The 14,334-nt window shown below is 41.8% G+C and overlaps 1 protein-coding gene across 4 annotated transcripts in view; it reads right to left on the bottom strand.

Annotated features, from left to right (window-relative positions):
- LOC113031663 (uncharacterized) overlaps positions 1–14,334 on the bottom strand; it is a 36,849-nt gene that overhangs the window by 5,012 nt on the left and 17,503 nt on the right. For all 4 annotated transcript variants that reach the window (XM_080308542.1, XM_080308544.1, XM_080308543.1 and 1 more), the window contains exons 4-10: positions 13,796–13,969; positions 8,728–8,905; positions 8,463–8,503; positions 7,881–8,154; positions 6,995–7,042; positions 6,664–6,707; positions 6,005–6,290 (exon numbers count right to left, since the gene is read on the bottom strand). In XM_080308542.1, coding sequence (XP_080164668.1) covers positions 6,005–6,290; positions 6,664–6,707; positions 6,995–7,042; positions 7,881–8,154; positions 8,463–8,503; positions 8,728–8,905; positions 13,796–13,969 — 1,045 coding nt within the window. The remainder of the gene's footprint in view (positions 1–6,004; positions 6,291–6,663; positions 6,708–6,994; positions 7,043–7,880; positions 8,155–8,462; positions 8,504–8,727; positions 8,906–13,795; positions 13,970–14,334) is intronic.

Below are 14,334 nucleotides of genomic sequence, written 5' to 3'. Positions count from 1 at the left end.
TCTCATTTTTATGTATTTATTGAAGTAGATTTTTCCAGAACAGCCATAAAATATGTCTGTGAAGGTTCTCAGTCATCCAGGTCACCGTAGTCAAAGGAGCTTGCAAAGAAAAGCGTCTGGACTTCTTTAAGTTGCTTGAAGACGTTTCACCTCTCATCCGAGAAGCTTCTTCAGTTCTGGGGTCAAATGGTGGAGGGTCCCCGATATAGGGCTTTGGAGTTGACGTCACGCCACAATGCATTGTGGGAGCGCGGCGCCATTTTCGGGGTCTACGATCCAAACAAACTCACTGTTGGAACGGCGACGACGACAAGAAACATGTTTAAAAGCAGCTCAAAAGAAAACGGACAGTATACAGACCGATTGCGTCCAGAGGCGAAGCAGCGGTATTTGAAAAAAAATAGAGTGCATCGCAAATCTGGACCCATACGACATACGGCAGTGGAGTAAAGACCCAGACGACTTACCGCCACTGTCCTACCCCGATATCTTCACCTATCTTGTTTGTGGAGTAAGCGCTTACACTGCGAACCAGTTTCGTAATTACAAGTCACTGGAGGCGCACATCCAATTTACAAATGGCTGGGTGCAAGATTTGGCTATTTTCAAGCCGCCAAACTCTTGAGTACGTCGTCAAAGTAAGTCAGCTGGAGTGCATCGAGTGAAATAGCCATTTTCCACCCCCCACCATAATTAATGTTATACATTTATCAGTAAACTGCTAAAATATCGTTATCATATTATATGCCCATAATTGTAAAGTAGATGCAAATTAACACATTGATAATCGGGCAAATTATTAACGCCAATTTGTGTCCTCCCTGTCTCCTCCTGCGAATCTTTACATAGCACATATGTCTGCAAAGTCACTCCATTTGATGTTTGATCGCAATTTCTATAACTTCCGAGACCACCAACGATAATATTATTCAGCTATAAAGTGTGATAAGAACATATTTAGAACTTACCGGAATGAAAATGTCTTGAGCACACCAGCTGATATCTGGAGACGTAACAGAACTTGATATCAGCTCGTCTCACGGCTGCTATCCAGGCTAGACGCCTTCGTTTGGTAATATCCGATACATGAGCTCCTTCATGTTGCTTCCAGGTTGGGAAAGCATAAAAAGACAATCCAAACTTATTCCCGTGCCGGTCGTAAGATCGAACATTGCAGCCGAGCACACAGCAAGTACGAACCATGGCTATGCTTTTGCTCCTTACTTAGAACCCCAAAATGGCGGATCGGGCCAAAATCCTTTCCACGCCCACCCCCGTGACATCACGCTCCAAAGCCCTATAAACCTAGTGGGAGTTTCCTCCCACAGAGGGACAAAAGGGCCCCCTGATGATCCTCTAATCGCCTGAGCCAAGGTGTGAAACTGGGTGTGGGTCCCAATCAGCCAGAGTTTCGGGTGAGTTCATTGTGAAACCTGGCCCCACCTTATCATGCGAATTCCTGAGGTCAGATGGCCCAGGATGTGAGTGGGCGTTAAGGCGTCTGGGAAGAGATCTCAAAACTGGATTATAGATGGCAGAGAGTTGGTGTCGTAAACCCCGCCTCTGTTCAAAGATGGTCGCTCACAGTGGACATAGATGGCTTCTTTCACTCCTCTTTCAAACCATCTGTCCTCTCTGTCCAAAATGTGAACATTGGCATCCTCGAAAGAGTGACCTTTATCCTTTAGATGCAGATGGACTGCTGAGTCTTGTCCTGTGGAGGTGGCTCTTCTCAAATCAAATCAAATCACTTTTATTGTCACATCACATGTGCAGGTACATTGGTACAGCACATGTGAGTGAAATTCTTGTGTGCGAGCTTCACAAGCAACAGAGTTGTGCCATGCGCTTGTGAAGTGGCTGTTTGGTCTCTCCAATGTAGAGGTCTGAGCATTCCTCGCTGCACTGTACAGCATACACCACGTTGTTAAGTTTGTGTTTTGGCGTTTTGTCTTTCGGGTGAACCAGTTTTTGTCTGAGCGTGTTGCTTGGTCTGAAATGCACCAGGATGTCATGCTTGGAGAAAACTCTCCTGAGTTTTTCTGATACACCGGCTACATAGGGGATGACAATGTTGTTGCGTCTGTCCTTCTTATCCTCCCTCGCTGGTGTCTGATCTTCTTTTCTGTGCCTCTTTGCTGACTTTAAGAACGCCCATTTAGGATAGCCGCACGTTTTGAGTGCTTCCTTTACATGTGTGTGTTCCTTCTTTTTTCCTTCAGGCTTAGAGGGAACATGTTCTGCCCAGTGGTGTAGGGTCCTAATTACTCCAAGCTTGTGTTCCAAAGGGTGATGGGAGTCAAAGAGGAGGTACTGGTCCGTGTGTGTGGGCTTCTGGTAAACTTCAATGTTGAGGTTGCCGTTCTCTTCAATGTGCACAGCGCAGTCCAGGAAAGGCAAACAGTTGTCCTTTGTGTCTTCCCTGGTGAACCTGATGTTCTTATCCACAGCGTTAATGTGCGCAGTGAAGGATTCCACTTCCTGTGTCTTGATTTTGACCCAGGTGTCGTCCACATAACTGTACCAGTGGCTGGGTACTCTTCCTTTGAAAGAGCCAAGAGCCTTCCTTTCCACTGCCTCCATGTAAAGGAGGAAGAGAGAGTATTAGCCAAAGGACTCAATTTTGCCATTTCTCCACAACAGTTGCCCATAGTAGACCTCATCACAGCCACAGAATCTGCCATACGGATTAATAAATTATCACAGACAGAAGCAGAGCAAATCAGGATGAAAGTCTCAGCCACGCTCTCCAGTGCCAAAGTCCCTCCATCCAACCTCACAATACAGGAAAAGAAGGCTGTCGCTTCCCTGAGCAAAGACCACAACATCACTGTTTTACCAGCTGATAAGGGAAGATGCACCGTGGTCCTAAACACTACAGATTACCATACAAAGATCACTACTCTCCTCAGTGACAACAATACCTACGAAGCCCTAAAGCAAGACCCCACAAGCAGCTACAAAAAGAAAGTTATAGCTTGCCTTCAAGACTTTGAAAAGGACAAAATTATTGACCGCCTTACATATCACTGCCTTTACCCAGGGGATGCCATACCCTGCATCTATGGACTTCCTAAGATCCACAAGGAAGCTGTCCCACTCAGACCCATAGTCAGTAGCATAAACTCAGCCACTTATACATTGCTAAACACCTTGCTACCATCCTTGCTCCTCTTGTGGGGAACACCCCACATCAAGAACTCCACCGACTTCACCGACAAGGTCCAGAAACTTCCCCTGGATCCAGATGAAACCATGGTGTCCTTTGATGTAGTCTCTCTCTTCACTTGCATACCCACCACGGAGGCCGTGGAGACTGTCAGAAAACGACTACAAGAAGACAGCTCCTTGGAGGACAGGACCAACTTCACACCCGATCAGATCTGCACACTGTTAGACCTCTGCCTCACCACTATGTCACGGGGTGGAGAGGGACAAGTTACCTAAGATATTTTTATTGTGCATGTTTGGTTGTGTTTTACTTTCTTTAATATTGTATAGTGTTGTATTCTTATGGGTTTTATTGCATGTTTTATGGTATTCATCGGTGACTTGTCCTGGAAAGTCTCCGCCCCTCCTTGATTATGAACCAGGCACACCTGTGAGGTCCCGGAGGCCAATAAGAGTGATGGGAGACGAGAGAGAAGAGACTGATGGTGGAGTGAGGACTGGGAGAGTGAACGATATCAGGCGGTGGCGGCGGCCACAAGCCCAGATGGGCTGGTGCCGGTTGGTTTGCCACAGGAAAGCGGTGGCAGAGTTGAGAGCTCTGCCCATTCGGGAAACCGGAACAGAAACATTGATAGGGCGGCGAGACGCCGCCGGGTTTTCCCTTCTAAGGCGGCTAGAGTTGGCTAATGCAAGCACCAGCGCGCAGAGCACCAGCAGGAGCACCAGCGCGCAGAGAGCGACAGTACCAGCGCAGAGAGCGACAGTACCAGCGGGGAGAGCGGAGACAGCACCAGCGGAGGCTACGAGACGGCTGTGCCGATTTCCAGTTTTAAAGAAGCGGCGGGCGGAGTTGAGAGCTCTGCCCACCCGGGGTAAGTCTCTGACTTATCCCTTTTTTATGAAGTAAACCTGTCTGGAAAGAATAGTGACTGCCGCTTCCTCTCCTTCTTCAGCATATCAGGACGTGAGTGCGAGAGGGAGGCGAGGACTCCGCTGGTTCCTTTGGTTATACCACTTGCTGGATTTCTTAGCTCCCTGGGACTTTTAGGTCGTGGCGCAGGCCACTGGACTTTTAATATTGTGTTTTATTGACTTTTATTGTGCTACCCCTTGGCCAAGGTTGTTTTAATTCATTTTGCATTTTTAACAATTTAAATATAATAAATTATATTTTAATTATACAGTTTTAATGTGTGCTTTCCCTCGGCGGCTCCACTGCTCAATCCGTTTGGAGGAAGGTTTCCTTCCTTCGCACAAAACCACTGTGGAAGTAAAACCAGCCTTCCGCCTCCGTTACAACTACATATTTCAAATACAACGAAGGCTTTTACAGACAAAAACATGGCTGTGCCATGGGCTCCCCCGTGTCACCTATTGTAGCAAACCTTTACATGGAGGCAGTGGAAAGGAAGGCTCTTGGCTCTTTCAAAGGAAGAGTACCCAGCCACTGGTACAGTTATGTGGACGACACCTGGGTCAAAATCAAGACACAGGAAGTGGAATCCTTCACTGCGCACATTAACGCTGTGGATAAGAACATCAGGTTCACCAGGGAAGACACAAAGGACAACTGTTTGCCTTTCCTGGACTGCGCTGTGCACATTGAAGAGAACGGCAACCTCAACATCGAAGTTTACCGGAAGCCCACACACACGGACCAGTACCTCCTCTTTGACTCCCATCACCCTTTGGAACACAAACTTGGAGTAATTAGGACCCTACACCACCGGGCAGAACATGTTCCCTCTAAGCCTGAAGGGAAAAAGAAGGAACACACACATGTAAAGGAAGCACTCAAAACGTGCGGCTATCCTAAATGGGCGTTCTTAAAGTCAGCAAAGAGGCACAGAAAAGAAGGCCAGACACCAGCGAGGGAGGATAAGAAGGACAGACGCAACAACATTGTCATCCCCTATGTAGCCGGTGTATCAGAGAAACTCAGGAGAGTTTTCTCCAAGCATGACATCCCAGTGTATTTCAGACCAAGCAACATGCTCAGACAAAAACTGGTTCACCCGAAAGACAAAACGCCAAAACACAAACTTAACAATGTGGTGTATGCTGTACAGTGCAGCGAGGAATGCCCAGACCTCTACATTGGAGAGACCAAACAGCCACTTCACAAGCGCATGGCACAACATAGAAGAGCCACCTCCACAGGACAAGACTCAGCAGTCCATCTGCATCTAAAGGTCAAAGGTCACTCTTTCGAGGATGCCAGTGTTCACATTTTGGACAGAGAGGACAGATGGTTTGAAAGAGGAGTGAAAGAAGCATCTATGTCCACTGTGAGCGACCATCTTTGAACAGAGGCGGGGTTTACGACACCAACTCTCTGCCATCTATAATCCAGTTTTGAGATCTCTTCCCAGACGCCTTAACGCCCACTCACATCCTGGGCCATCTGACCTCAGGAATTCGCATGATAAGGTGGGGCCAGGTTTCACAATGAACACACCCGAAACTCTGGCTGATTGGGACCCACACCCAGTTTCACACCTTGGCTCAGGCGATTAGAGGATCATCAGGGGGTCCTTTTGTCCCTCTGTGGGGGGAAACTCCCACTAGGTTTATATCTGGGACTCTCCACCATTTGACCTTAGAACTGAAGAAGCTTCTCGGATGAGAGGTGAAACGTCTTCAAGTAACTTAAAGAAGTCCAGACGCTTTTCTTTGCAAGCTGCTTTGACAGCCATAAAATATGTTTTAAAGATGTGTTTTTTTGTCTTTATTACAAATATTATTTATAAAGTCAAAGAAGACTTTAGTCAGACGTTTATGAGACATAAAAACAGTTTTATGACTTTAATGAGTTTTGATTTTGTTGTCTTACTTCGAGGCAGTGAGCTGCAGTCTGACAGCCTCTGAGCCAGATCAGTCCTCTTCATCTCCTTTAAGACCTCCATGGTCTTCTCCACTGACTGTTGGCCGTAAGTCAGCACCATCAGAAACACTGTGTGCTGCAGGTCTGTTCTCATGTACCACATCAATGAGAAGTCTGAGTCATATTTGTGAAGATAAATTTGTAGCAGGTTCAACTTGAACTCACTGAGCTCCGGCTCATTGAGACCATCCAGAGCTTCCAGCAGCAGCTCAATAACAGACTCCATCGTTTCTACCTGGAAAATTCAAAGAAAATGTTCATGAGATAAATGTGACATTTCTCACTTTCAGGTTTGTTTGTTTTCTCATCAACACTTTACAAATGTAGGTGTGTTTAGATGACATCATCCATCACATAAGGTGATGATGTCATTGGTCATATTTGTCACAATGATCACAAACAGCTGATTAACAATTATTCTGCTTCTGTTAACAAGTTCAGGACTTTTCTGACCTGCTGCAGACCTCCCTCACTGCACACGCTCAACTTATCAAACTTTGACTTTTCCAATCAAAATCAAATCATTTGTTTCTATTGAAGATTTCTATCCTGTGTTTATGAAATGAAAGCTGGATGATCTGAAGTCAGACAGATGTGACATGACTCACTTTGTGGATCAGTGCAGGCCAACGTTCATCCTCAGAGTGTTTCTCTGACAGAAAAGAAAGATTAAAAGCTTCATTCATGACTGATTTAACATCAGTGTTAATAATCAGACACTTTGAAATAACTGATGCTTTGATTTCATTCTGATGATCCTTGTAAGTTGGATTAATAACAACATTAAACTTGTTAACATGAAGTCATATTTGATGGGAAACTATCAACGTGTGAGGAAATGATCCAGTTCTGTTTCATTCAGTAATTCTTCTTCTTCATCTTCTTCATCTTCATATCAATGAGTGTATTTATTGATTCATGTGTTTTCTGGACACTGACCTTTCTCTGTTTCCTCCACATCAAATCCTTCAGCTGATGATCCTGCAGCTGCAACACATTGAATACAAACTGTAACTACATGACACAGACACTGTGTGTGTCCTTTATGTGTGCTCATCCTGAGTATAACACTGAGTCCTGACAATAAAAAGCTTTAATATTTCACTTTCAGCTGTGCTGACTGAAGGCAGGAGGAGGCCATAGTTACACAATCACAGAGAAATCACTGAAAAGACTTTGAATCATTTACCTCATACAGGTCGTCTGTCTCCATAGTGGAGTTTCAATCCAAGCTAACATAAAGATCCATTTACAACACAAGACTGATATTAATGAGCTCAAAATGCAAAAAACAAAGAAAAATATTTTCAAAGGAAAGAAGTTCAAAGAGCTTTAAAAGAACATTTACTAAAGAAAGTCACTGATTCAATAACCTGAATATTTTTACTTTAAAACATTGAAATATGAAAAAAAATCTGTTTAATTTTACTGTGTTTGTACAACCTGAATGTGTTCATTTATCAACGTCTGTCCAAAATAAATCAGAGGAAACAAATTCTTTCATTTATAAATGATAATAAAGTTTATATTATGCAGTTCTTGTTGTGAGTTTCTCTGATTTAATTCTTTAAATTAATTTTTACTGTAAGGTGTAATATTATATTTAAAATCCTTCCACACACAGTTAAGAATAATCCCAACATATCTGTTGTATTAATTTATGCAGCTTATGATTATTGTACAGCTGTCCTTGTTGGCCAGGACACTCTTGAAAAACAGATTTTTAATGTCACAAGTTTATTTTTTCCTGGTTAAATAAACTTTAATGAATAAATAAAATGTATTAAAGTTATTACAGAAACTCTGACAGATTATTTCCTCTTACCTTTGAGTCCTGAGCTGCTCTCTGACAGCCTCTGCACCAGATCAGTTCTCTGCATGTCTGTTAAAACCTCCCTGATCACCTCCACAGACTGATGACCAAGTTTATCAATCATCTCATTCACTATTCTTCTTCTGTCATCACTCAGTTCGATTTGTGGAAGACTCTTCTGAAAACAAGTGAACTGCAGGAACCACATGAACTTGTTGAGATCCTGATCACTCAAATCCTCCAGTGTTTCTAGAAGCACATCTGTAACAGCTGCCATTGTTGCAACCTGGAACATTCAAACATTCATAAAGAAAAAATGTTTCCTCACTGAGAAAATTACAGATTTATGTTTTTGTAGCTGTTTTAAACTTTGAATGTTTTCAATGTTTTCTCTGAAACACTTTGTTTTCTTTTATTATCTTATTTATTAAGATGTATTTATGTAAACACACTTTTTAATAATCTTTGATTTTAAATCTAAAAACATTTCTGTGACAACTGTTTAATCTAAATGATGAAATTATGATTTTCAAACTGCATCTTATTGAATCAAAGCTGAACTCTGCAGAGTCAGACAGATGAGACGTTACTCACTTTATGGATCAGTGCAGACAGATGTTCATCCACATGTTTGTCTGAAAAAAGAGAAATTAACAGAAATAGAAATAAGTGTTTAATAAAAGCTAATCGAGCTTTTAAAAAATACACAGAGATCAAAAAAAAAGTTACATTTAAACCTGCTGAACATCATTTTCTGCTCGTCAACAATGCTCTCTTTGCTCTGTAAATCTGACTGTTTCTAATATGAACTGAAGCAGAAACACTTTTATCATTTTAACATGTTTTGTCTTTATCTTACTTTGAGCTTCTGAGCTGCTGTCTGTCAGCCTCTGAGCCAGATCAGTCCTCTTCATCTCCTTTAAAACCTCCACGATCTTCTCCACTGACTGTTGGCCAAAAGTCCTCACCAATGTTCCCTCTAAGCTGCGCGCGTGCGCAATTGGGCACTGCTGGCACGGTCTCTGCGCAGAAAAAATCTGTGTTGCGCACACAAAAAAATTAAAGTAAATACTTTAACAATTCTGTTCTGCAGTGTTAGTCAGTGACTGGCTGCTCCCGTATGGGATTAGAACGATGCCACCTTATCTCATAGTCCAGCCAATGACGCGATTCACACTCGTATATACGCAGCTAATCCACGCCATTGACAGGCTATGACAGCGTCCTTATGTGCCGACACCGGTGTTTTAGCGAGCAAAGCGGCTGCTGTGGAGTGAAGCCACGTTAATGACAACGTGTACAACCATTGGAGATGTGAGCAGGACAGACGGAACAACTGACGGAAAAAGTGAGGACTTTATACCAGTTTTTAAATTGTGTTGATCGGCCACGTAAAACCAGAGTTGTGATAAAAATATCTGCAGTGTTTGTTTTTCTTCCTGAATACTGTCGTTGTTTATATTTACTGCGGGAAGAAACGGTGAAAACTGCGTTTGATAAGGAAAACGCTCGAAAGCCTGTGAACAAAGACAAAAACAAAAAAACCCCACCCTTTCCTATTGGTGGAAAAATGTACCATGTCAGGCTGTTGTTCTCCTTTATCTCATAGTGGACAGAAATTATTTTTTGGAGTGGCACAAATAATTTGTGTGGCATCAGATTTGATGCAGAACAGCTGATTGTTCTGTAAATAGTTTGAAATGTTTGTTTAAAAAAAACATTTTGGCAAAAATTGGCAACATTTTTAGGTAAACAGCTGCAAAAAACTTTGTTGTTTGCAAAACTCAGTTACGTTTTTGAAGAAGCCATAAAATTTCTTTGTCACGGTCTGCAGAGACAGGCCGTGCGGTGGTGTGTGTAATGGACCCAGGTGCGTACACAAGTGAGTAGACGGGAGTGAACTTAACAGAAAGCGAGCCTTTATTATGGCTGGAGACAAGGTGTACAAACAAAGCAAGGATAGCGTGGCTAGGCTATAACTAAACTGGGAAAACTAATACTGTGATAAGCTAAGGAAACTCAGAGACTATGATGTTCGCTGCAACGACTGACCGGGAAAACATGGAGGTGAGAACACAGACGACGCGACACAGACTGTATGAAACACAGAGACTAAATACACATGAGGGATGATCAGGGGAAGTGGCCACACATGGGAGCACAGCTGACACACATGAACCTAACGACAGGAGAGGAGGAGTGAAACTGAATACACTGAAAGTCTGTATTCACTGTCAAAGTAAAACAGGAAACATGGAGATTAGACATGACACATGAACCGGGGAGACTTAGTACAGGGGGAGATGACATAAACAACTAAGGAACAAAACTAAACTGCAGTCTAGAAATTAACTAGGTGAACTAAGCTAGGTGCAAATGAATACAGAAGATACATGGAACTCAAATACTGGGTCGCTTGACCCAGGACCATGACATTCTTGGTGTGATCATTGATCATAAGGTCTGTTGGAAATCACACATCACTTATGTGAGGGGAAAGTTGGCACAGGACATTGCTGTCTTGGGGAAAGCAAAACAATTTCTGGATAGGAAAACATTGTATATGTTATATAGTGCTTTACTATTACCATATATGAGTTATTGTGTAGAGGTTTGGGGAAATACATATAAAAGTAATATTCAGACTATAATCATAATGCAGAAAAGGGCCATTAGACTAATAAATCAGGAGGGGTATAGGGCTCACACAAATGCACTCTTTATTAGGACGCAAGCTATAAAATTCCAGGATCTAGTCAAGTTTAAAACAGTGCAAATAATATATAAGGTAAGGAAAGGGATGCTCCCAATCGAAATAAGTAAATGGTTCTGTTAATAGGAAAATTGTACTTAGTAGTCAGTATAATCTTTTAATGATATAAGTTTGCATATGGTAGAGTATTGCATGTAATCATTTGTGTTTAGAAGTATATAGTTGGTGACATATTGAAAGAATGTCTCATCCTAGGAGGTCTGTAACATTCTAAGGTGTTCTGGCTTCACCCCCACATCCTAGGAGCACGAGAAGAGGTCGTACCTTGTCTTATTGTTTTACGGTAGGATTAACGTAGCTATATTTGTTTTAGTCTAAGTGCTTTTTGGTTTGATGAACTGCTGGACTTTTCCACTGTGTTATCTGGGGTGAACCATCTAGGGTGAGGGGGAGACTACCCTTTTCCTGACCAAGGATGTTCCTTTTATGCTGTCATGTTATGTGACCCTTTGATCAGCAACACACACACACACACACACACACACACACACACACACACACACACACACACACACACACACACACACACACACACACACACACACACACACAAAATAAAGACCGGGGCAGTTTCTCAGTGCGAGTCTCAGTCTGGAGGCTGCCCTTGCTAGCAAGAAGTTCTGTGTGTTTCTCTTCTCTGAGTCTTTACTGAAGAAGTGTTTTAGAACATTTTCCCTAACATTATTTGGTCCTTCGTAGCCGGAGCAGAAAATATCAGAACTGTTATCTGTGACTCTGTTCCAGGATCCAGCACTGATTCCTGACGCCATGGGGAGCCAGCACCGAAGCCTGTGCACAGCCCTCTTGGACGAGGAGAGAGCCCCAGGACGTTAAATTCGGGTCTGGGCCGGTGTTTTTAATCTGGTCCACGGCGGTGGGATTCAGTCCGATGATCTGAACCACCAGTGAGACGTCGGAGAGTGAGAAACACTATTTTGGTATATAACACAGCTGCAAAGGTTTAAAGAAATGTGATAAAATAGGTTTAAGTTCGCCAAAAGGAACTGTGTTTTGACTAGTTTTAGAGGTAGCTGAAATTACTTCGTGACAAATTAGCGCGCAAATGTCTATGTGTGTGTATGTGTCTGGAAGTAAGTTGATTTTACAGCACAATACGCTGCTGAACTACTTCCATTTTTGTTTTCTTTGCTGAGGCTCACGTGCTGGTGACAAAGGAGAACGGTTGAGTTTCATCTCATAAAACTGATACCGCTTCACCGTTAGGGTGAAGTCGAAGGCCGTATCAGTAAACCACTCTGAAGTCAAGCGTGCCAGCGACGGCCCAGCAAAATCTTTGAAAATGGGGAATAAACAAGTAAAATTAACACCTGATGAGAAATGTTTAGAAAAACAGCAAGCCGGAGCAGGACTAATCCAAAAGAAAGAGAGAGGAATGCATAGTGGAAGAGCAAGAGGTAGAGGCTACACACACACACCAAACAGCGACTTTAACACTACATGCTGGAGGTGTGGAAAAGAGGGACATTTTGTACGTGACTGTAAGAAACAAAGAAGACAGTAACTCAGAATACGATAGCAGCTCAGGTGAAGAGAGCAGTTCAGACTAGGAAGAACGTAATAATCCCTCACCAAGTGAAAATTAGAGATCAAAGTAGTGTAGTTTAAAAAGGGTTGGAAACAGACCCGACTGAATAGATATAAATACAAGAGGAATAAAGTAAAATAAACAAAAGGATAAATTACAACTTAACTTTAATGTATTCAAAATAATATTAGCAAGGATAACAACCTATAAAGTGGTATTAATAATGAAACATAGTTGGGATGAAGATCATGCCCAGAATAGAATGAATGAAAGCAGATAATTCACACAAAGACATATTAAATGAAATAGAGAGATGCATAAGGTATACTAAGGTTGTGTCATTGTTCAGCCAAGGAAAGTGTGTGAAAAGGAAAATGTCTCCAGCTTGAGAAAGAGTGAAACTGCAGACCACCCACAGCCCTTGGTGGATACAAAGTAAAATATAAATAACATATTGTAATACAGTGGGGCAAAAAAGTATTTAGTCAGCCACCGATTGTGCAAGTTCCCCCACTTAAAATGATGACAGAGGTCAGTAATTTGCACCAGAGGTACACTTCAACTGTGAGACAGAATGTGAAAAAAAAATCCATGAATTCACATGGTAGGATTTGTAAAGAATTTATTCGTAAATTAGGGTTGTTTTTTTTTTTTGAGGTTCTTAGAGAGAGAAGGGAGGTATAATTTTAGAGGGAAGTGGAATTTAAAATTACAAAGAGTAAGAACAACATTGAAAAGGATGTCTATTTCTATAGCGGGACTTTATTTCTTCTTTTAACTCATTCCAGAATTTAAGGTCAGTAGTGATATAAACCAGTTTAAAATAAAACTCAAAAAAGAAATTTTAAATAAGTATAAGAATGAAGAAAATGCAATTAACGCAAGACAGCAGTCAAACTCATGTTTATTTTCTTCTGCAAATTAGTAAATCTAAATATAGTTTTAGTTGAACATGTGAAAATATTTTTTGAGATGTTATGTTCTAAGTTGAAGGCATTGTATACGTTTTTGTTGTTCAAATTTAGATGATGAGGGTGTAAACCTGAGGGGGTAGGGCTAAATAAGTATATACTTCTGCCTACTCCTTTTCAAACAACTGTATGGAATGATTTTATGAAACGTTGGTGAATGTATATGTTTGAAATAAAAAAAGAACTGAACTGAAGTAACTATATAATTAATTGCCCAACATTGGTTATTATATCCTGTATTTTGCAGACAGAGAGTTACAGGACTCTCTCCCAGACCACAGACTTATAATACAAGTCAGAGCTTTATTTTATTTTATTTTTTAAAAAGAAAGAAAGTTGTGTTTTCAAAATTGGATTTCAAGTTATTTTTCCTTCCAATAGTGTTAACATGCTACACAGGTCATGAACAAGACTTTTTTTTAATTTTCATTGTAAGTGGGCTAAAGCAGTTAATTAAAAGTCGTCTAACATAAATGCTGTAATTTGATTATTTTAATAAAACACGTTGGATGGATTGGATGCTGGCGTGACCACAGTGCACACGTCTGCTGTTGCTCACAGTGGTCCAAGGGGCCGCTCAGGGAGTTTGTGCGTTCGCTCAGACACATGAAAAATTAGAGGGAACATTGGTCCTCACCGCCAAAAACACCACGTCCTGCACGTCCTGCAGGTCTGACATCTCAGACAGACTCATGGAGCTCATTGAGCCACGTTTTCTTCTCAGGATCTCGATGAAGTCTCTGACCTCGCTGCCTCTCAGATCAGCCAGTGTCTCCAAAAGCAGCTCAATAAGAGACTCCATCGTTTCCACCTGGTAAAAACAGAGGTCACATGACAGCGATGCACCATTCAAATGTCTGTTTGATTTTTAATCAACAGAAACATTTTAGTGTGCTAAAAATAAATTCATGTTTGAATCCAATTCCTTCTAAAAACCTGAAAAGATGACCTTTGACCTTCAGAGATAAAGCTGCGTCTTTTTAAGGTCATGACCGGTCGACCAGATGTAGAGCAGAAAATAACCTCCATGAACATCTGGTGCTCGGTGGGTACCTGCTTGGATTGGTTTTTTATTTCTTGGCTCATTTTTTCCTCTTTTTGAAGGATTTAATTTTCATGAACAGGTTTGTGACTCTGTTTTACTGCCTGACTGTAACTCTGTCAAAGACTGAGCTA

This window comes from Astatotilapia calliptera, chromosome 11 (assembly GCF_964374335.1).
Source record: "Astatotilapia calliptera chromosome 11, fAstCal68.1, whole genome shotgun sequence".
NCBI lineage: Eukaryota > Metazoa > Chordata > Actinopteri > Cichliformes > Cichlidae > Astatotilapia > Astatotilapia calliptera.
Note: the sequence above shows the minus strand (reverse complement) of the source record. Positions and strands in the feature narration are given on the sequence as shown.